This window comes from Piliocolobus tephrosceles, chromosome 2 (genome assembly GCF_002776525.5).
Source record: "Piliocolobus tephrosceles isolate RC106 chromosome 2, ASM277652v3, whole genome shotgun sequence".
NCBI classification, from domain to species: domain Eukaryota; kingdom Metazoa; phylum Chordata; class Mammalia; order Primates; family Cercopithecidae; genus Piliocolobus; species Piliocolobus tephrosceles.
The window spans coordinates 90,973,110-90,994,665 of record NC_045435.1 but is presented as its reverse complement, the minus strand read 5'-3'; the positions used below and the strand labels follow the sequence as shown (position 1 = coordinate 90,994,665).

The window sequence follows — 21,556 nt, the reverse complement described above, 5'->3', positions numbered from 1 at the left end:
CCCCCTCCCCTTCCCCCCTTCCCCTTCCCCCCTTCCCCCCATTCCCCCCCTTCCCCTTCCCTTCTTTTCGATGGATGATCTCCTTGTGTTGCCCAGGCTGGTGTTGAACTCCTGGCCTCAAGCAATCCTGCTCTGGTCTCCCAAAGCACTGGGATTATAGGCATGAGCCACCACACCTGGCTGGCTCTTTAAATTTCTGATTCATCATGTTGCCCCCAGAGTCAGAGAGCTGAAGAGGCTGAGGAAGGAATCGTGGAGCAGGCTGAGATGAAAGCCTCAGGACTTGAGTGAACAGAAGGGCAGGAGTAGAATGTACTAGGTAGGGGCTCATCAGCAAAGGCTGGGCTAAGACCCCGTGGGACTTGTTAGGGGGTGAGGAGCTGCTGGTGGAAGGGCAGGGAAGAGCACTTGCTTGCAGTGTGACAAACCCGGGGCTTGGGGTGTTATATACTTTTTGTAAAACTTGAAGTTACTAAATCCTAGTTGGTGGTTCCCACTGAAAAATAAAGGAAATAATTTAGTTAGAATTGTCTGGCCACGCATGGTGGCTCACACCTGTAATCCTAGCACTTTGGGAGGCTGAGGCGGGAGGAGCGCTTGAGCCTAGGAGTTTGAGACCAGTCTGGGCAACATACCGAGAACCCCCGTCTCAAAAGAAGAAGAAGAAAAAAAGAAATTGCCCAGCCTGCATGCTTGGCGTATTATAGTGATGGTGCAATCTTTCTGAACTGTCTTATAAACAGTGGGCACCTTCAAAAGCTTTGGGTCGGGTGAGGGAGGGAGTTGACCAAGCCCAGGTATTCTGAACATTAGCATAACAGTGGAGCAGGGAAAGTGGGATGGGAAGTCCAGCCTGGTAGCTGTTTTCTGCAGTTAAAAGAGTGACAGAAGGAGAGGGAGAGAAAGACACTTCAAATGAGTCATCCACTGGATTTGGTGGTGGGCTGGCCATGGGGAGGGATGGTTATTATGCTTTGTTCATTGGCTTTTTTATGACTCAGTTTACACTGGTTCCCTCCTGACTCACTGATGTTTCTCTTGTCCTTGCAGGAGCCTGTGTGAAATGCAGCAAAGGGGTGTTTGGGGCTGGCCAGGCCTGCCAGGCCATGGGGAACCTCTACCATGACACATGCTTCACCTGTGCAGCTTGCAGTAAGTGTGGGTGTGGGTGTCGGGTGTGTGGGGGATGGGTAAGGAACATGGCGACTGAGAAAGGGAGGAGAGAGAAGATCATCTTTCTGGAGACAGTTGGTCCATGGCCCTCCTCGGCCCCACAGAAAAGCCAGACAGTGTCTTTTACAGCAGGATTTCTTACCACCAACAGAGGCCGATCCGGGCACGGGGACTTCGCACAATACCAAAGATTGCCTGTGATTCTGGTGATAAGTTAAGTTCAGAGTTATCCCTAATCACATCAGGTTTGAAATACGTAAGAAGAGGTTTCAGAAGATCTGGGAGGAAGTGCTGGGATTCACCATGTCTACCCTGTGTGTCAGTTCTCTCCCCCACTGTGGGGACCAGCCAACCAAAAGTGATGAGTCAGTCAGCTACCCCAGTGTGAGGTGGGGGGCGGGGGGGGGTCCTTTATTACTCTGTAACCAACTCCCTCACCTCATCTTTGATTTGGAGGCTGCTATATGAGCATGAGGTGTGTGTGCACGCCACCCGTGAGCTGGTGCCTACCTAGCACACACCTGTGGGCATCTTTATACTCCAGTACGTGCATTATAATTCAGACAGCCCATCAGGAGTCTGGATTGAATGGTTGGCAACAGCTCCCTGTGGAAGATTCTAACACATTGCATGCTTGCCAAGTCTGACCAAGTTATGGATTGTGCTTGTTTTCTGGTCTCTATCAAATATTAATTTTGAGGAGTATTTTTAGAAAATGTCCTGCTTATATTCTCAATCCTATCCTGAGGCTGGCAGCTCTCAACTAAAAGGCAACGTTACAGCAGAGTCACAGGGTGTCAGGGACAAAGGAGTCTTTCTTACCATCTGGCCTCGTGGTTTGCAATCCTGCTGCTCATTAGAGTCACCTGTGGAGACTTTAAAACTCAGTGATGCCCTGGCCCCACCCTTGATTAGCAGAATCAGATTAGCGAGATTCCTAGCTAATCCTATCAGATTAGGATTTAGCTCTGATTCTGCTAATCAAGGGTGGGGCCAGGGCATCACCCTTGGAATTCCTAGAGTGGGGCAAGTGTGTGGTTTTTTTTTTTTTTTTTGAGATGGAGTCTCCCTCTGTTGCCAGGCTGGAGTGCAGTGGTGCAATCTCGGCTCACTACAACCTCCGCCTCCTGGGTTCAAGCGATTCTCCTGCTTCAGCCTCCTGAGTAGCTGGGACTACAGGTGTGCGCCACCATGCCCAGCTAATTTTTGCATTTTTAGTAGAGACAGGGTTTTACCATGTTGGCCAGGATGGTTTTGATCTCTTGACCTTGTGATCTACCCTCCTCGGCCTCCCAAAGTGCTGGGATTACAGGCGTGAGCCACCTCGTCCACCCAAGAGGGGCAAGTGTATTTTTTCACAGTTTCTCGGATTCTTCCAGGGTGTGGTCAGGGCTGACCACCATTAGTTTGGGGCTCCTCACTTTGGATCCTCCTGGAGAAGGGAAGGGGAAGAACTTGTTCACAGCCAGAGATCCTAATTCTCAGTATAAAGTTAACCAGTGCACATGGTTAACCAGTGGCCTCCTAACTTGCTGAGCCTTCATGGTCCAGGCAGATGCCTGAGTTCTGAACCTCATGCTTCAGTCCTCACTGCAATTTCCCCTGGAACACATGCCTGAGAGTTTATGGTTTACCCATTGTTCAGTGTTCACCTATGTAGGGAAAGACTTTGAGATGAATCAAAAAGCCTAGTGAATGTCTGCAGTGGAAATCTAGGAGTGGTCTAGTTACCGAATTCTCTGGGTCTATGGGCCTTTCCTTGTCTGAGCTATGTTGCACTCTGTAAGTAGTAGAATATTAATGGTAACAAACACGATTCTTGTCTATAGCAATGCAGACTGTCCGGTGGAGGTGCGGTTGATGACTGTTGCCCTGTGGAGACTGACCAGTTTTGCAATCTATTTTGATTTCAACATTCCTGATGGTCTATAGTTCTTTGAATTCTCCCAGTTATACCACTAATTGGTTCATTTATTATTGATGAGTTCAATAAAGCCTTGGGCACATGTTTGTATTTTATCTGTGTGGGAGTTGTGTTTAGGCCCTCTTTTATTTAGTTAGTTAGTTACATTTTAATTTTAGTTTTAGATTCAGGAGGTGCAGGTTTGTTACAAGGGTATATTGTGTGACTCTGAAGTTTGAGCTTCTATTGGTCCTGTCACCCAGACAGTGAACATAGTACCCAGTAGAAAGTTTTTCAGCCCTTTCCCCGCTCCTCTTCTTCCCTCCTTTTGAGTCTCCACTGTCTATTGTTCCCATCTTTTTGTCTGTGTGTATCCAAAGTTTAGCTCCAACTTCTAAGTGAGAACATGCAATATTTGGTTTTCTGTTTCTTGTGTTTCTATGTTGCTGCAAAGGACATGATGTCATTCTTTTTTATATCTGTGTAGTATTCCATGGTGTATATGTACCACATTTTCTCTGTTTAGTCCACTGCTGATGGGCACCTAGGTTGATTCCATGTCTTTGCTATTGTGAATAGGGTGGTGATAAACATACGAGTGCAGGTATCTTTGGTAGAAGATTTACTTTTCTTTTGCATATATATCCAGTAATGGGATTGCTAGGTCAAATGGTAGCTCTATTTTTAGTTATTTGAGAAATCTCCAAACTGCTTTCTACAGTGGCTGAACTAACACTCCCACCAACTGTGTATAAGCATTGCCTTTTCTCTATAACCTTGCCAACATCTACTTTTTAACTTTTTAGTAATGGCCATTTTGTGGCTTTGATTTGCATTTCTTTGATCATTGATGATGTGGAGGTTTGTTTTGTTTTGAGATGGAGTCTCGCTCTGTCATCCAGGCTGGAGTGCAGTGATGTAATTGTAGTGCACTGCAGCCTTGAACTTCTGAGCCTCAAGCAACCCTTCTGCCTCAGCTTCTGAGTAGCTGGGACTGCAGGCATGTGCCACCATGCCCAGTTAATGTTTTAAAATTTTTGTAGAGACGGAGGTCTCGCTGTATTGCCCAGGCTGGTCTCGAGCTCCTGACTTCCGGTGATCCTCCCACCTCAGCCTCCCACAGGGCTGGGATTACTGACATGAGCCACCACACCTGGCCCTTGAGCATTTTTTCTTGTTTCTTGGCTGCTTATATCAGATCTTCCTTTACAGTTTATGTTTGACCTTTGACTCCTGCAACAGTTTCTCAATACTTGCTCTATTTTTCAGGAAAAAGAAAATAAATATTAAGGAGAGGCTGTTTTCCACCTCAAGCAATTACCATTTGAATTAGGGAAGCTGTTGGTGAGGGAAAACCAGTTGATGAGCATCTTAGTCTGTTTGGACTGTTATAACAAAGTACCATACACTGGTTGGCTTATAAACGATAGAAATGTATTTCTCACAGTTCTAGAGGCTGGAAAGCCCAAGATCAAGGTGCTGGCAGATGAGGTGTCAGTTAAGGGCCTGCTTCCTGGGTATTCATATGGTGGAAAGGAGCTCTCTGGGATCTCTTTTATAAGGGCACTAATCCCATTCCTTGAGGGTTCCACCTCATGAGAATCACCTCCCAAAGACCCTACCCCCTAATCCCATCACCTTGGAGGTTAGGGTTTTTTTTTTTTTTTTTTGAGATGGAGTTTCACTTTTATTGCCCAGGCTGGAGTGCAATGGTGCAGTCTCGGCTCACCACAACCTCCCCCTCCCAGGTTCAAACGATTCTCCTGCCTCACCCTCCTAAGTAGCTGGGATTATAGCCATGCACCACCATGCCAGGCTAATTTTTGTATATTTAGTAGAGATGGAATTTCTCCACGTTGGTCAGGCTGGTCTCGAAGTCCTGACCTCAGGTAATCCACCCGCCTTGGCTTCCCAAAGTGCTGGGATTACAGGCGTGAGCCACCGTGCCCGGCCAGAGGTTAGGATTTTAACATAGGAATTTTAGGGGGACGTAGACATTCAACCCATTACAGATGAGTCTGTGGGTTCCACCCATGGCTGCTTGTGTGACTGTCTATTTCTTAATGGAGTGAGTTTCTCTTTCTTCACATTGTGACAAGCACAGACACTTAAGGAAGACAGATCTGGTTTGGTTTTTGATTGGTCTAGCATTGAAGGCCTTTGTGGTCTTGTCCCTGTCTTATCACTTCCTGCTTCCTATTCCAGTCAAACTGAATTTCTCTTTTTGACTTCCATGCCTCTGATCACATTGTTCTCTAGAATAGCCTCTCCCCATTCACTTAATACATTTATCTGTCCAGTCTTATGACTCAGCTCAAATGCCTCATCTTCCAGGAAGCCTTCCCTGTTTCCTTAGCAGGAAGAGACTTCTTCTGAATTTGGTGCACTCTGCTTTCTTGTTTTGTTTTGTTTTGTTCTGTTTGTTTGTTTTTAAGACAGATCTCACTCTGTTGCCCAGGCTGGAGTGCAGTGACGTGATCTCGGCTCACTGCAACCTCTGCCTCCTGAGTTCAAGCGATTCTCCTGCCTCTCAGCCTCCTAAGTAGCTGGAGCTACAGGCATGCACCACCAGGCCTGGCTAATTTTTGTATTTTTCGTAGAGACAGGGTTTCACCTTGTTGACCAGGCTGGTTTTGAACTCCTGACCTCAGGTGATCTGCCTGCCTCGGCCTCCCAAAGTGCTGGAATTACAAGTGCAAGCCACCATGTCTGACCTTTGTTGGTGTTATTACATAAATGGTGAACCGCACTCTCTGTGGATCCATTGCCAGCAAACCAGGCCCTAGAACAGAGTTGCTGAAGGAATGAGGATTCGGATTTTGTCAAAAAGTGAGTACAGGGGCATTGCTGTTTGCCCTGGGGCTGCACACCCTCCTGCTGTGTGAATGTCCCACTTCCTGTCCAGTTCCAAAGAACAGTTGGAATGTTGGAGACTGGGCATGTGTCTCAGCAGCTTGCCTTTTTTCAGTTACCAGATTGCTGCCCTTTACCTCAGCTTTCAGCAGAAGGAGGCACCCAGGAGCTCTGTGTCTCAGCTCTGCAGGTCCTGAGTGTGTCTCTGTGAGCCTCAGCACCATGGAGACGGCACAACTGGGGGTCTCGGTGCATCTAGAGCATCCCCTCCTTCTTAGAAGAGAAAATGGGGGCAGACAGGGAAAGAGAATTTCTCAAGGTCAAAAACCTGGCTATGGAGCTGGCACGGAATCCAGGCCTCTTGAATCTGTGCTCACCTGTACTTCCCTGTTTTTCTGGTTCTCCCTCCTCTGATTAATTCCACCTAGTCAAGCAAAAAGAAGTGTATTTTCTTTGTTCTTTATCCTATTTTGTTTATTGATAGAGTCTGGTTAGTGTGTATATTTCTGAACATATTTGTATATGTATCTTTTCTATTTTCCCATTTCATTTATGAAAATCTAGTTTAAAACACTATATATAGTATGTAAAGCCAGATTTTATATTTATTTATATATATTTTATTTTATTTATATTTTATATTTTTATATATAACATATGGCATATGCAGGTATCTGTTGGTATACACACATACTTCTTGAGGTCCATTGATACTGCATTAAAACGTAGTGTTGGGATACTGTTAAGCTCACACACATTTACAGGGCAAGTCCAGGGCCTGACTAGTTTGGTAAAGATACAACAAGTCTCTGTTACGTCAGGCTGTTTATTACTTACATAGGCAACACAAAGAATATGTCAAAGGTACCATCTTCCTGGGTCCTTGTCCCATACACTGCAGAGGATGACACTGAAGCAAAAGAGGCGGATGCCTGCCACACAAGTGGGATTTTGAGAAGCAATTTTAGACTGCAGCTAAGTGGTCTCAGAGCCCACAGCTCTGTTCTGAGGGGCAGGCAGAAATTCCCATACCTCATTAGAGATAAGACACTGTCTGGTGACAGGCTCCTAGGGGAATAGGGAGGTGAATGAGAGAGAGCCATGCATCCCTTTGTGTTCTGGAAGCCTACAAGGTGTTCCACCAAGATCCAGGCAAACCTTTGCATACATGGCTATGTGCAGGTTCTCCCAGGCACCGAGGCAGGTTTCCTTACACGAATATGCACATTCCCCCATCTGCTGATAAGAAGCAGCAATGGGGAAAGCTCTGAGAACTATTTTATTTTATTTTATTTTATTTTATTTTATTTTATTTTATTTTGAGGCAGAGTCTTGCTCTGTTGTACAAGCTGAAGTGCAGTGGTGTGATCACAGCTCACTGCAGACTTGAACTCCTGGGCTCAGGCGATCCTCCTACCTCAGCCTCCTGAGTAGCTGGGATTACAGACATGCGCCACCATGTTCGGCTATTTTTTATTATTTTTTGTAGAGACAGGGTCTTGCTATGTTGCCCAGGCTGGTCTCGAACTCCTGGGCTCAAGCAGTCTGTCTGTCTTGGCCTCCCAAAGTGCTGGGATTATAGGCATGAGCCACCACATCTGGCCACTGCAAAGAAAATTTTAAAGACAGAAACCTGTTATGTTAGCATTGTAGCTCAGCTACTGTCACTTTTATGTTTTCCTTGCCAGTTTTTCTCCAAATTTATACACACTTTTTAGAGTTGTGATCGTAGTATATAAACAGTATTGTATCCTTCTAATTTAACATCATGTCATACATAGTTCATAATAGTAATTTTAAGTTACTTGGTGATCGACTGAGTCGTGCCACCGTTAATGGCTGGCTTGTGGGTTGTTACACACAGCCCCAGCCAGCATCTTCGTGCAGCATCTTTCCTTCCCTCTGTGGGATTGTTTCCTTGGTGTTCGTGCTAGCAGTAAGCATCAGGTTGTGGTGTGGGCGTTTGTGTGGTTTGTTCAAGTTCCCTTCTTTCTTGCTGTGCTCCTTGGGCTGGGAATGTTTGGTTGCCATGGAGATGAGTGCTGTGGGTCTCCCTCCTCCCCTCTCAGGCTCCGTCCACCCCAGGCAGCCATGCCCCCCACTGGCTCCGGATGCTCTCAGGAAGCTGTTGGCACACCCTGGAGTGGGAGGGAGGTCCTTGGAGAGGGCAGGAGTGGCCTTTGTTGGCAGCTGTGTCCACTTACGTGTCAAGTGGCCTGTCTGAGGGAGGCTGGCGCCCACCTGTGCCTCAGAAGCAGCAATGTGAGAGGAGGAACAATGTGCTGACATGTGGGGTTGAGTGGACTTCTCGGCACCTTCAAGAATAGTCTGTGAGGCCAGGCGCGGTGGCTCAGCCTGTAATCCCAGCACTTTGGGAGGCTGAGGCAGGTAGATCACTTGAGGTCAGGAGTTTGACACCAGCTTGGGTAACATGGCAAAACCCCATCTCTACTAAAAATACAAAAATTAACCGGGTGTGGTGGCACGTGCCTGTAATCCTAGCTATTTGGGAGGCTGAGGCAGGAGAATCACTTGAACCTGGAAGTCGGAGTTTGCAGTGAGCCAAGATGGCGCCACTGTGCTCCATCCTGGGCGACAGAGTGAGACTCTGTCTCAAAAAAAAAAAAAGAATGGTCTATGAAGGAGAAGTAGGCAAGGTCCTGTGTCCTCACTCCAGGCAGACTAAGGTTTAAAAGTAAGACATTCATTTCATAGACTAAACAAATTGCATCCTACAGTCAGGTGAAACCTGCTTGCCATGTCATTGTCATGATTCCTATTAGTTTTTCGATGATATAAGATGGAAAATGATGGACTAGGTAAATACACTCTCCCTGCCAGAAGCCCATGGAGCATGGGGGTGCCCACCTTGGGGATGGAAGTTGGGAAGCAGCCAGTCCCACAGCTGACAAAAATTATGCCCAGTGCAGGCCCGAGCTCAGTGGAAGGCTGCAGAGGGCCAGACAGGGTCCACTTGGGATGGTGCTGGGATGTGTAAGTCAAGGCCAGAATGAATTGCAGTGGTGAAACCTACTGTTTATATTCCTGGGTACAAGATGCACTGTGACCTGCCAGCCATGCCTTAGTGGGGAGAAAAAGCAAAACTAAGAGTATATACCATTGCTCATTTCACCTTCCAAAAACCTAATGTCCATGCCTGTTGAAGATTGCGGATGGGATTTATAGTAAAATCTCACTTGTTGAGACCCAGTTGGAAGAAAGCCTTTCTTAGTAAAAAGCCTGCATCTAGAACAGTCACAAAATGCCATTTTGTTACTTGAGATAGATAAAACAATTAGGACCAAGCCTAGTGTTGTGGAACAGAAGTTCTTAGCAAATGAATAAGTGCTTGGTGATTGACGCACCCCTCTGAACTGGAGGGTTCTTGTCAGCTATTTTGTTTTTCTTACAGTCTAAAATACTGCATCTGAAATCCTTTCCCTTTTTTGTTGACTTTGTAAATGACCTCATCAACTCAGCCCCTGAAAATGCTTCCACATTTTGAATTAGTTAAGCCTGAACTAGGGAGGTCTTCCTTTAATTCATGCAGGTCTGCTTCTGTGAAACAGTCACCGTGGTATTTATAGATAATTTATAGGTAAGCTTTCTAGCTCACTGTGGGCTGACACCATGTAGCCCTCCTCCGCCCATGGCAGCTCACTAAATCCTGTAACAATTCAGTGAGTTCAGCGTTCATTATTATTATTACTCTTAACTTAAGATGTACAGATTGGGGCTTGGGGAGTTTACTTTGTGGTTGGTTACATCACTGTTAAGTGGTGTGCTCAGCACTTGAACCCAAGACCCATGGATCCACAGCTCTCGCTGTTATCCACTATATTAAATTACCTTTGCTTAGAGAGAGTATTTGCCAAAGACAGGAGCCGGGCTCTAGCCATGGGGCCTTGCCTTGCCTTTTCAGGTTCAGCAGCTGCCTTGGGGTTGTGTGACAACAGAGACTGGGTTTTTGGCCACCCTCGAGTTGTGAGTGCAGGAGTGGCCTGGGGCTGGGAATGGGGGGCTAGAATTCAATAGTGGGATGCACCCAAAGTAGAGAAATGGACTAAGGGCTTTGATCCCTGAATTTCTGAGCTGTTGAATTGTCCCAATATTTCTCATCATTTTCAGCAGTTCTGTATGAGCTGAATGAGTCAGCAGGACCTAAGGAAAAAGCTGAAGATCAAGAACGTGAGAAAGGAAGAGTGGGCAGATGCTAAAGGAAATCAGTGGGCACGGGAAAGATCAGGAAGCAACCAAAATAGGCTGGAGCTAGCCAGAAGGCCGCAGGGGTCAGAAGAGAGTGGAGGGGCCACTTACTTTGGTTATCAAAGGGTCTCTTGTGTCTGTCTCCCGCAAGCCTAGTTCTGCTAGTGCACTGGAGTTGGGGCCAAACCTGGTTTCCCAGGTCAGACTCTGCCGGTTCAGTCAGAGGCCAGGAAGTCCCTGACAGGGGAGACCATCAGACTCCTTTGTTCCTATCGTCTGAACAGAGTCTGAGGGTTTTGCAGTATATTGTAGAGGTTAACTTTGGTGTAACCTGTACCTTATGTTGCCATGTCTCCATCGTAAGCTCCTGATATTGCACATGTCTGGTTTTTGTTGGAAGTCTGCACCCTTCCCCCGTGGTAGTCTCAGACCAAGGGTGATAATTGGTGGTGCCCAGGGTGTCATCTGTCTTCTCAAGTCTAAGTGGAGAATGAAGAGCAGCTCTGATACGACAGGAGCGTCACATCGTAATTAGCAGGAAGATGTTGCACCACAGTGCCTCATCTCAGAGCCAGAGTCCTGGGTTAGGGAGTAAACTCTTTTACCCAGGTCTGACTGTATTCTGGCATCGCAGGCACTCCTCAGGTTTCCGTGGCCCTCTCATCTCACTCAGAGTATCCCTTCTTCATGTGTCTCTCAGCTGTTCTCTTACATTTCTGCCCTGGCTCTGGCCTCTTCAGCTTCCTTCTCCTTCCCTTTCCTTCCCCTCCTCTCTCCTCCTTTCACTGACAGTTTTGTTTGCACTCATAGTTGCCCATCAGTGGATCCGTGCCTGTAAGTCAGTGTAATGCAAGCTGCTGTCTGTGGAGCATTTATTGCATTTATTGCAGTGAGCCACGATCGTGCCACCGCACTCCAGACTGAGTGACAGAGTGAGACTCTGTCTCAAAAAAAAAAAAAGATTTAGGAACTAGAGGCTTTATATGCAGTCCAATACAGTAGACACAAGCTGCACATGGCTGTCTTCTTGTGTCCCTTGCTTGCCTTCCAGCCACACTCATCTTACACAAGAGGTCATGGGGACTCAGAGCGGTTGCCCAGCTGGTGAGTGGGGAAGTGGGTTCGTGCCCGGGGCACGTGGCCACTGCGTATATGCTTGCCACCACATCCATGTCCTTCACCCTCACTGTGCGTCAGTCAGTCACCATCACAAGGAGCCTTTTGCGGTGCCGACCTCTGGCTCTGCCTGCAGAGATCCCAGTTTCTGAGATCTGTGTGTGCAGGGGGAGCATCCTGAGGGATGTGATGAAGTTAGCTGGGAAGTTGGATGTGGCCCTGCAATGGGCCTCACCACCAGCCCACTTGACCTTCATGTGGACTTCAGTCCTCTGGCCTCTCTCTGACCTATAGACCTACACCATCCAACACAGCAGCTACTGGCCACGTGAGTCTCTTGAGCACTTGAAATATGGCTAGTGTGACTAAGGAACTGCATTTTCCATTTTATTTCATTTTAATTAATTAAAGTTTAAATTTATTTTAGTAGCCACCTGCAGCTTGTGGCTACTGTATTGGACGGCATATAAAGCCTCTTGTTCCTAAATTTTTTTTTTTTTGGAGGCAAAGCCTCACTCTGTCACTCAGGCTGGAGTGCAGTGTTACGATTATGGCTCACTGCAACCTCTGCCTCACGGGCTCAAGTGATGATCACTCCCACCTCAGTCCCTTTAGTCCCCTGGCTAATTTTTTTAAAATTAATTTTTGTAGAGATGGAGTCCCACTATGTTGCCTAGATTGGTCTCAAACTCCTGGGCTCAAGTGATCCTCCTGCCTTGGCCTCCCAAAGTGCTGGAATTACAAGTGTGAGCCACAATGCCCAGCCTCTAAATCTTCTTAGCCAGAGTTCACTTATTAGTAGGAAATTACTCATGAAGTTTCTTGTTTTGATACTTTATACATCACCAAGTCAATATAGTCACATTGTCAAAAAATATATATGGGAGAAGAAAATCACCTATAATTCAATACCAAAAAGAACCCCCAAAAACGTATGCTGTACCTGCATAGACGTTTTTGCCTGGTTGTCATCACAGTGTATGTTTGCTTTTATGCCCTGCTTTTTCCACTTACAGATATATCATATGCCTTTTCCCTCATTGCTCCATAGCCTTCATAACCATCTGCTGCGTAAGATCCTGTTGATTTGGTGACTCAAAACCAACATAACCTTCCTGCCAGTTAAAGTTTAAAGGGGAAGTGAACTCTTACCATGGGAGCTCCCAGACTCTTCCCAGGAGTACTGAAGTTGGCTGGGTGTGGATCCTGTGGCCAGGTTTTCAAGGACCAGATGCATGACAGGGCACCGGTCAGCCTGGGGGTCTGGCAAATCCAACGCCTGGCCAGAGGATGCAGACCCTTCCCTGTGTTCAGGGGCAGGGTGACAGCTGCCTCTCCACGTCAGCAGCAGCCCTGCAGTGGTCACCACTGGTGGCATTTGGATGCCAGCAGGGTCCCAGATGCCCTGTTTTGGGCAGACCATCTCTGTCTCTTGCATGGATCACTGCTGTCACCTCCAGTCTGGTCTCTGGGCACAGCAGTGAGGAGGCCACTCTCCAGCTCAGAGACCTTCAGCTACTTTTTGCCTTAACATTGTAGTCCAGTTCTTTTGCCTGGTGTTTAAGACATTCCTTAAATTAGTTCTAACTTCTTTCCTGTCTTCTTTCAAACTACCCCCCTCCCCTGCTGCCCCACAGCCTCCTGAAGCGCTGAAGCCCCTGGCCACATGGCACATCACCTGTCCTTTTCTACCCCTGTACTTTGTCACCCTTACCCTTCATCACCACCCAGGTGAACATCACTCTCCCTTCATTGTCTTCCAATGCCGTCTCCATTGCGGCTCCCCTCATCTTGGGTACCATGTGTACCTTGTTCATTTGCCTGCCCTATGGTGTTTTCAGTTATGATTGGATTGAAACTGTTTGCAGGGATCTCTATCTCCCCCTAGATGATCAGTTTTGGGAGAATAGGGACAGGGTTTAACTGATGGTGATTTTACTCCTTATAACCCTTCAGCACCTTTGGTATAATTCTGAACACAGAATAAATGTTGGAATAAATACAGGTGACACTTCCCCATTACCTGATACTCATCACTTCACCTCCTCACCCGCCTTGCCTCATCCCTGAGCAACTACTGATCTACTTCCTATCCCTATAGATTTGCCTATTCTGGATATTTCATATGAATGGAATCATATAATATATGATCTTCTGTGTCTGGCTTTTTTCACTTAGCATACATTCCAGGTTCATCCACGTTGTAGCATGAATCAGTATCTCATACCTTTTTGTGACTGAATACTATTCCCTTGTATAGATGAGGTAGCATATTTTGTTTATTGATTCTGCAGTTGATAGATACTTGTTTTTATTTTTGGCTATTATAAATAATGTTGCTATGAACATTCCTAGACAGGTGTTTATGTGAACATATCATTTCTGTTCTCTTGAGTAAATACTAGGAGTGAAATTGCTGGGTCATATGGTAACTATGACCTTTTGAGGACCTGTTTTTCAAAGAAGCTTTACCATTTTACATTCCCATCAGCCATGTATGAGGGTTCCAGTATTTCCACATCCTTGCCAACACTTATGCTTATCTAGTTTTTTTTATTCTAACTATCCTATTTGGTGTGAAGTCGGATCTCATTGTGGTTTTGATTTGCGTTTTCCTGATGATTAATGATGTTGAGAATCTTTTCGTACATTTATTAGCCATTTGTATGTCTTATGTGGAAAAATGTCTTTTCAATTCCCTGCTCGTTTTTACTTGGATTGTCTTTTTATTATTGAGTCTTAATAGTTCTTAATATGTTTTACATATCAATCTCCTGTCAGATATAGGATTTGCAAAAATTTTCTTTCATTCTGTGGACTGTCATTTCATTTTCTTGATGGTATTGTTTACGGCACAAAGGTTTTAAATCTTCGATACAGTATAATTTATCTACTTTTTTTTTCTTTTTTTGCCTGTGTTTTTGGTGCTTTTTGTAGGAAAACATTGGCTGACCCAAGGTCACAAAGATTCATGTCCATGTTTTCTTCTAAAAGTTTTAAAGAGATTTAACTAATAAGAAAAAAGTCTCACTTGTCCATACATTTGCCATTTCTGCTCCTCCTCATCCCTTTGTTTAGATTCCAGTTTTTTCATCTGGTACCATTTTTCCTTCTGCTTGAAGGACTTCTCTTTTTTCTTTTTCGCGTGCTGATCTGCTGATGAATTCTTTAAACTTTTCTATATCTGAATTTGTCTTTCTTTCACTTTTTTAATTTTGAAATATGTATTTTTTTGCTGGATATAGAATTCTAGCTTGATACTTTTTGAGTTCCTTAAAGTTTTTTTTTGTTTGTTTTTGTTTTTACATTTTCTCACTTATTTTGTTTTTAATGAGAAATCTGATATCTCTATTCTCTGTATGTAACATGTTTTTCCCCTCTTCTGACTGCTTTGAAGATTTTATCATTGATTTGCAGAAATTTGATTATGATATCCCTTGATATACTTTTCATGTTTCTTGTGCTTAGGGGTTTGTTGAGCTTCTTGGATCTGCGGGTTTGTAGTCTTCATCAAATCTGTTTCTTTACATTCCTCCCCTTCCACTAGGGACTCCAATTACTCCAATCTTAGGCACCCTGAAGTTGTCCCATAGCTCACTTATGCCCATTTCATTATTTTAAAAATTCTTTTCCTCTCAGTTAATTTTGGACATGTTCTATTGCTGTACCTTTAAATTCACTAATGTTTTCTCTTGCAAGGTGTAATCTGCCATTAATCCTATCCAATGTATTCTCTTTTCTAAAATTTTAAAAAACTTTTTTGTTATTTATTTATTATTTATTTATTTTATTATACTTTAAGTTCTGGGGTACATGTGCACAATGTGCAGATTTGTTACATATGTATACGTGTGCCATGTTGGTTTGCTGCACCCATTAACTCATCATTTACATTAGGTATTTCTCCTAATGTTATCCCTCCACCAGTCTCCCACTCCCCTGACAGGCCCCAGAGTATGATGTCCCCTCCCTGTGTCCACGTGTTCTCATTGTTCAACTCCCACTTATGAGTGAGAACATACGGTGGTTGGTTTTCTGTCCTTGTGATAGTTTGCTGAGAATGATGGTTTCCAGCTTCATTCATGTCCCTACAAAGGACATGAACTCATCCTTTTTTATGGCTGCATAGTATTATGTGGTGTATATGTGCCACATTTTCTTTATCCAGTCTATTATTGATGGACATTTGGGTTGGTTCCAAGTCTTTGCTATTGTGAGTAGTGCTGTAATAAACATATGTGTGCATGAGTCTTTATAGCAGTGTGATTTATAATCCTTTGGGCATATACCCAATAATGGGATTGCTGGGTCAAATGGTATTTCTAGTTCTAGATCCTTAAGGAATCACCACACTGTCTTCCACAATGGTTGAACTAATTTACACTCCCACCAACAGTGTAAAAGCGTTCCTATTTCCCAAATCCTCTCCAGCGTCTGTTGTTTCCTGACTTTTTAATGATCGCCTTTCTAACTGGCGTGAGATGGTATCTCGTTGTGGTTTTGATTTGCATTTCTCTAATGACCAGTGATGATGAACATTTTTTCATATGCCTGTTGGCGGCATAAATGTCTTCTTTTGAGAAGTGTCTGTTCATATCCTTTGCCCACTTTTTAATGGGTTCTTTTTTTTCTTGTAAATTTGTTTAAGTTCTTTGTAGATTCTGGATATTAGTCTTTTGTCAGATGGATAGATTGCAGAAATTTTCTGCCATTCTGTAGGTTGCCTGTTCACTGTGCTGATAGTTTCTTTTGCTGTGCAGAAACCCTTTAGTTTAACTAGATCCCATTTGTCTATTTTGGTTTTCGTTGCCATTGCTTCTGGTGTTCTAGTCATGAAGTCTTTGCCTGTGCCTGTGTCTTGAATGGTATTGCCTAGATTTTCTTCTAGGGTTTTTATGGTTTTAGGTCTTACATTTAAGTCTTTAATCCATCTTGAGTTAATTTTTGTACAAGGTGTTAAGGTATCCAGTTTCAGCTTTCTAGATATGGCTAGCCAGTTTTCCCAGCACCTTTTATTAAGTAGGGAATACTTTCCCCATTGCTTGTTTTTGTCAGGTTTGTCAAAGATCAGATGTCTATTTTTTTTTTTTAGGATGGAGTCTCGCCCCCATTGTGCAGGCTGGAGTGTAATGGCGTGATCTTGGCTCAATGCAACCTCCATCTCCTGGGTTCAAGCGATTCTCCTTCCTCAGCCTCCCAAGTAGCTGGGATTACAGGCGTGCACCACCACGCTCAGCTAATTTTTGTATTTGTAGTAGAGACAGGGTTTTGCCACACTAGCCAGGCTGGTCTCAAACTCCTGACCTCAGGTGATCCACCCGCCTCGGCCTCCCAAAGTGCTAGGATTACAGGTGTGAGCCACTGCATCCGGCCTGTTATTTATTTATTTTGAGATAGAGTCTTGCTCTGTTGCCCAGGCTAGAGTGCAATGGTGTGATATCAGCTCACTGCAACCTCTGCCTCCCAGGTTCCAGCGATTCTCATGCTTCAGCCTCCTAAGGAGCTGGGATTGCAGGCATCAGCCACCATGCCTGGCTAATTTTTGTATTTTTAGTAGAGATGGGGTTTTATCATGTTGGCCAGGCTGATCTCAAACTCCTGGCCTCATGTGATACGCCTTCCTTGGCCTCCCTAAGTGCTGGCATTACAGGTGAGAGCCACCATGCCTGGCCAGCCAATGTATTCTTTATCTCAGACATTTTGGTTTTCATCTCTAGCGGCTCAGTTTGAGCCTTTTTGATATTTTCCATGTTGCTATATCCAACATATTGAATATTGAGAAAATAGCTTTTAATGTCCTTCTCTGCTAATTCTAATATCTGTGTCTGATCGGGGTTGATTTCCATAGATTGATTATTCTCTTCCCTATGGGTTGTGCTTTCCTGCCTCTTCGCATGCCTGGGAATATTTGATTGGCTACCAGACATTGTAAACTTTACCTTATTGAGTCTTGGATATTTTGTATTCTTTAAATCTTCTGAGCATTGTTCTGAGATGCAGTTAAATTATTTAGGAACAGTGATCCTTTCCAGTCTTGCTTTTATGATTTATTAGGTGAATTCAGAGCAGAGCTCAGTCTAGGGCTCTGTTATTCCTCATTTTCAGGGCTGGTGGGAATAGGCACTGTTTCTAGCTTTTGTGGGTGCCAGGCACTGTTCTTGCTAATCCTGCAGATGTTTGTCCTCTGACTCTGGTTAGTTTCCTCACAGGCAAGAGCTGGTCGGTGCTCTGCTGAATACTTAAAGGAGACCCTCTGCACATCTCTGAGTTGTCTCTCTGTGCAGTATTCTCATCTCTGATCCAGACGGTAATAGCCTGGAATAGGGGAAATGGAAAACTCACTATAAGACAAAGAAAGACTTTGGAGCGGCACGTGAGAAGAGAATTGGAGCATGAGACAGCACTGCTCGGATCATGGTCCTTGGCCCGCACCGGCAAAGGCCGAGAAAGAGACGAGGATGTTTAGAGACCTTCCTAAGAGTTTGACAGAGTGGCTTTGTGTCAGTTGAATTGGACAATAACTACATTTGGGGCTTGGATTTTATGTTTCATTTTTCTATATTATTGTGTTTTACAAGATAATAAGTCTGATAGATGGAAATTAAAAACAAAAGCCTCCCATACCTAGCCCTTTGCCACAGATAAACTGAGAAGGAAAGAGTGATGTAGGGGATTTGGATGAGGAGGGAGGGAGGGTGGTGGTTGTGATTTTTAGCTCTGGTGGGTATCATTTGAGGAAACGGAAATGCTGGCAACAGTCACACCAGATACCTGGTATGAGGTGCACTGGGCTGTGTTCCCCACTGTGATCCCACTTTTATCCTCACCAGGGAACCTGAAGGGTTTTGGTGGCAGCCAGGGTCTCGTTTCAGGGAAGGGGCAAAGGCAAGATTGGACCCCAAGCCTGAGTGCTTTTCCACAGCAGAAAGTGCTTGCCCCTTTCTGCTGTGCTCCTTGGCTTACTGAGACTGGGCAAGCCTGCACAATCAAGGCTGGATCTTTCCTTCACTTGAGCCAAACCAAATTGATTTGTTTTTAGCAATGTCTTTTAAGAGTTAACCTATTCTGGGACTGGGTGTGGCGGCCTATGCCTGTAATCCTAGCACTTTGGGAGGCTGAGGCAGCCGGATCACCTGAGGTCAGGAATTTGAGACCAACCTGGCCAACATGGTGAAATCTCATCTCTACTAAAAATACAAAAATTACCTGAGTGTGATAGTGCATGCCTGTAGTCCTAGCTACTCAGGAGGCTGAGGCAAGAAGATGGCTTGAGTCCAGAAGGCAGAGGTTGCTGGAGCCAAGATTGCACCACTGTACTCCAGTCTGAGCTACGTAGCAAGACCCTGTCTCAAAAAAAAAAAAAAAACCCTATTCTAGAAAAGCTGTTTGAAGAAGTAGATTGGGTAGAATTTTGTGTGATGATGCAGATATTCTAAAGCTACTCTAGTCACAAATGGCCATTAAGTACTCAAGATATACTTGTTCAAGTCCTGGCACTAAATTTATAATGTTATCTTAATTGATTTAAATTTACATATAAATGACCGTATGTGGCTGGTAGCCACCATGGACAGTACAGGTAGAAGTCACTAACTGGGACAGTACGACCAAAATAATCCAAGTGACTGCTAATGTTCGCTTTCTTTTCTCGGGAACTCTTCTCATTGTTGGGAAACCCTTGCATTTTTACTTCTCAGGGAGATATTTTGGAACTGAAATTTGTGGTGGAGTCTTACCGCCAAGGACCAATTATGTTTCTAGAATAGCTTATAGCTCATTTCTGTTTTATAGGGAAGGAAGAAAGGTGAGTATTATTGCAAGTTTTAGTTTTGTCAGATTAAATGGCTGACCTCTTTTTATGATGTCCCCAACTCTTGTTTTCTTTGTTAAACTACACCGGCTTTTATCAGATGCATTTTTCTCTTTTCAGCTGAAGATGGCCTGAAGGCAAATATAAAATACTCGTTCACAGCCTACATGGTGGCTCACGCCTGTAATCCCAACACTGTGGGAGGCCGAGGCAGGTGGATAGCCTGAGCCCCAGAGTTCGAGACCAGCTTGGGCAACATGGTGAAACCCCGTCTCTACTAAAAATACACACAAAAAATTAGCCAGGCATGGTGGCATCCGCATGTGTTCCCAGCTACTTGAGGCTGAGGTGGGAGGACTGCTCTAGCCCAGAAGGAGATTGCACCACTGCACTCCAGCCTGGGTGACAGAATAAGACCCTGTCTCAAAAATAATAATAATAATAATAATAATTCACTACATCTGTGGAAAGTGTCTTTTTGGAGTGGATTCTCTGTGAATCTGCACATTGATCAGTCTTTTTTTTTTTTTTTTTTTGAGACAAGTTGTCACTCTGTCACCCAGGCTTGAGTGCAATGGTGCGATCTCAGCTCACTGCAACCTCTGCCACCCAGGTTCAAGTGATTCACCTGCCTCAGCCTCCTGAGTAGCTGGGATTACAGGCTCACGCCACCACACCTGGCTAATTTTTGTATTTTTAGTAGAGACAGGGTTTCACCATGTTGGCCAAGCTGGTGTCGAACTCCTGACCTCAAGCGATCCGCCTGCCTCAGCCTCCTAAAGTGCTGGGATTATAGGCACGAGCCACCATGCCTAGCCTATTAGTCAATATTTTATACATGGCTGATGTAAATAAAGAGCACTCTGACTACTGTATTCTAAAACTGTAAAAATGGTCTATTGATTATATATTTAGTGTGACTACCATCAGCTATTTCCTAGTGGAGGGAATTCCTCTGCTGGAAGCAGGACGATTCTGAAACTAGAATTGTAAAGGTGTAGCACTGATATTCCCACCGCAGCATTATGTTTGATGCTGATTATCCAGGGATGGTTTAGGTCTTCACATTTTTGACCAAGATGAACAGCATCAAATGGAAGTGCCAGTTCAGAGACATGCCTGAGGCATAGCCTGACTTGGTAGTTTTCAACGTGTGGTCCCTGGACTGGCACCATCAGCATCACTAGGGAACTTAACTAGAAATGCAGAGTCTCGGGCCCCTTCCCACACTTACTAAGTCAGCAGTCTGTGTTTTAACTAACCAACCTGGTGGTTCTGAAGCATGCTAAAGGTTTGAGAACCACCTCAGTTTTTGGTGTTTATCCCTTGGCTATTCCATTTTGTCCTCTGTCCTTATTAGCTCTGCCATAGCCACAGCGGCTCCCTAGTGTTACGCCTCTACGTATGAGCCGCCATAGCAAGTCAGTGAGGACAGTAAAATTTGCCTCTTTAAGGGAGCAGAGGAAAGTTTAATTGGGAATGCCAGGAAATCCGTCTTCTTCCCTGGAAAGACTGAGCGTTTATACTGCCCCTCCGCAAATCCCGATGTTGAAACTCGAATCCTAACATTATGGTATTTGGAGGTGGAGTCTTTGGGAGGTGATTAAGTCATGAGGGTGGAGACTTCATGAATGGGATTAGTGTCCTTATGAGAAGAGCTCAGAGATTTAGTTAGTTCCCTTTCCGTCATGTGAGAACACAGCAAGAAGACAGCCATCTGTAAATCAGGAACTGGATCCTCACTAAGAACCTGACCCTACTAGCACCCTGATGTTGGACTTCCAACCTCCAGAGCTGGGAGAAATAAATGTCTATTGTTGAAGCTACTCGGTTTAGGGTATTTTGTTCTAACAGCCTGAAACGACTAAGACATTCCCCTTAGTCTGAGAGAGATTCCTTTTGGAATAGACAACAAGAGAGACAGTATAGAGTGGTGGAAAGAGTGTTGACTTGCACGAGAGAGACTTGTGTTCGAATCTCAACTCTTCTATTTAATTTTTCGCTACATAGGTAAATTTAACCTCTTTAGCTTTTGTTTCTCCATCATTAAAAAAAAGCATCAGTAACTTGACCATAATGCAATAAGTGAATTTCCTTTTTCTCTTTTCTTTTCTTTTCTTTTTTTTTTTTTTTTGAGACGGAGTCTCGCTCTATTGCCAGGCTGGAGTGCAGTGGTGCAGTCTCGGCTCACTGCAACCTCTGCCTCCTGGGTTCAAGCAATTCTCCTGCCTCAGCTTCCCGAGTAGCTGGGATTACAGGCACGCGCCACCACACCCAGCTAATTTTTGTATTTTTAGTAGAGACGGGGTTTCACCATGTTGGCCAGGACGGTCTTGGCCTCCTGACCTCGTGATCCACCCACCTCGGCCTCCCAAAGTGCTGGGATTACAGGCTTGAGCTACCACTCCCGGCCAACAAGTGAGTTTCAGCTGCCCAAACATCAGGGCACATTGCAAGATTAATGAAATGACTCAAGCAGGCCTCCAGCTGGCCGG

General features: G+C 44.8%; 1 protein-coding gene across 2 annotated transcripts in view; it reads left to right on the top strand.

Moving 5' to 3' along the window:
• LIMD1 (LIM domains containing 1) overlaps positions 1 to 21,556 on the top strand; it is an 88,310-nt gene that overhangs the window by 40,669 nt on the left and 26,085 nt on the right. The window contains exon 2 of one of the 2 annotated variants that reach the window (XM_023231308.3): positions 1,051 to 1,152. In XM_023231308.3, coding sequence (XP_023087076.1) covers positions 1,051 to 1,152 — 102 coding nt within the window. Of the gene's footprint in view, positions 1 to 1,050; positions 1,153 to 5,728; positions 5,906 to 21,556 lie in introns of those variants that run through there. The other variant, XM_023231309.2, reaches the window with a different exon arrangement.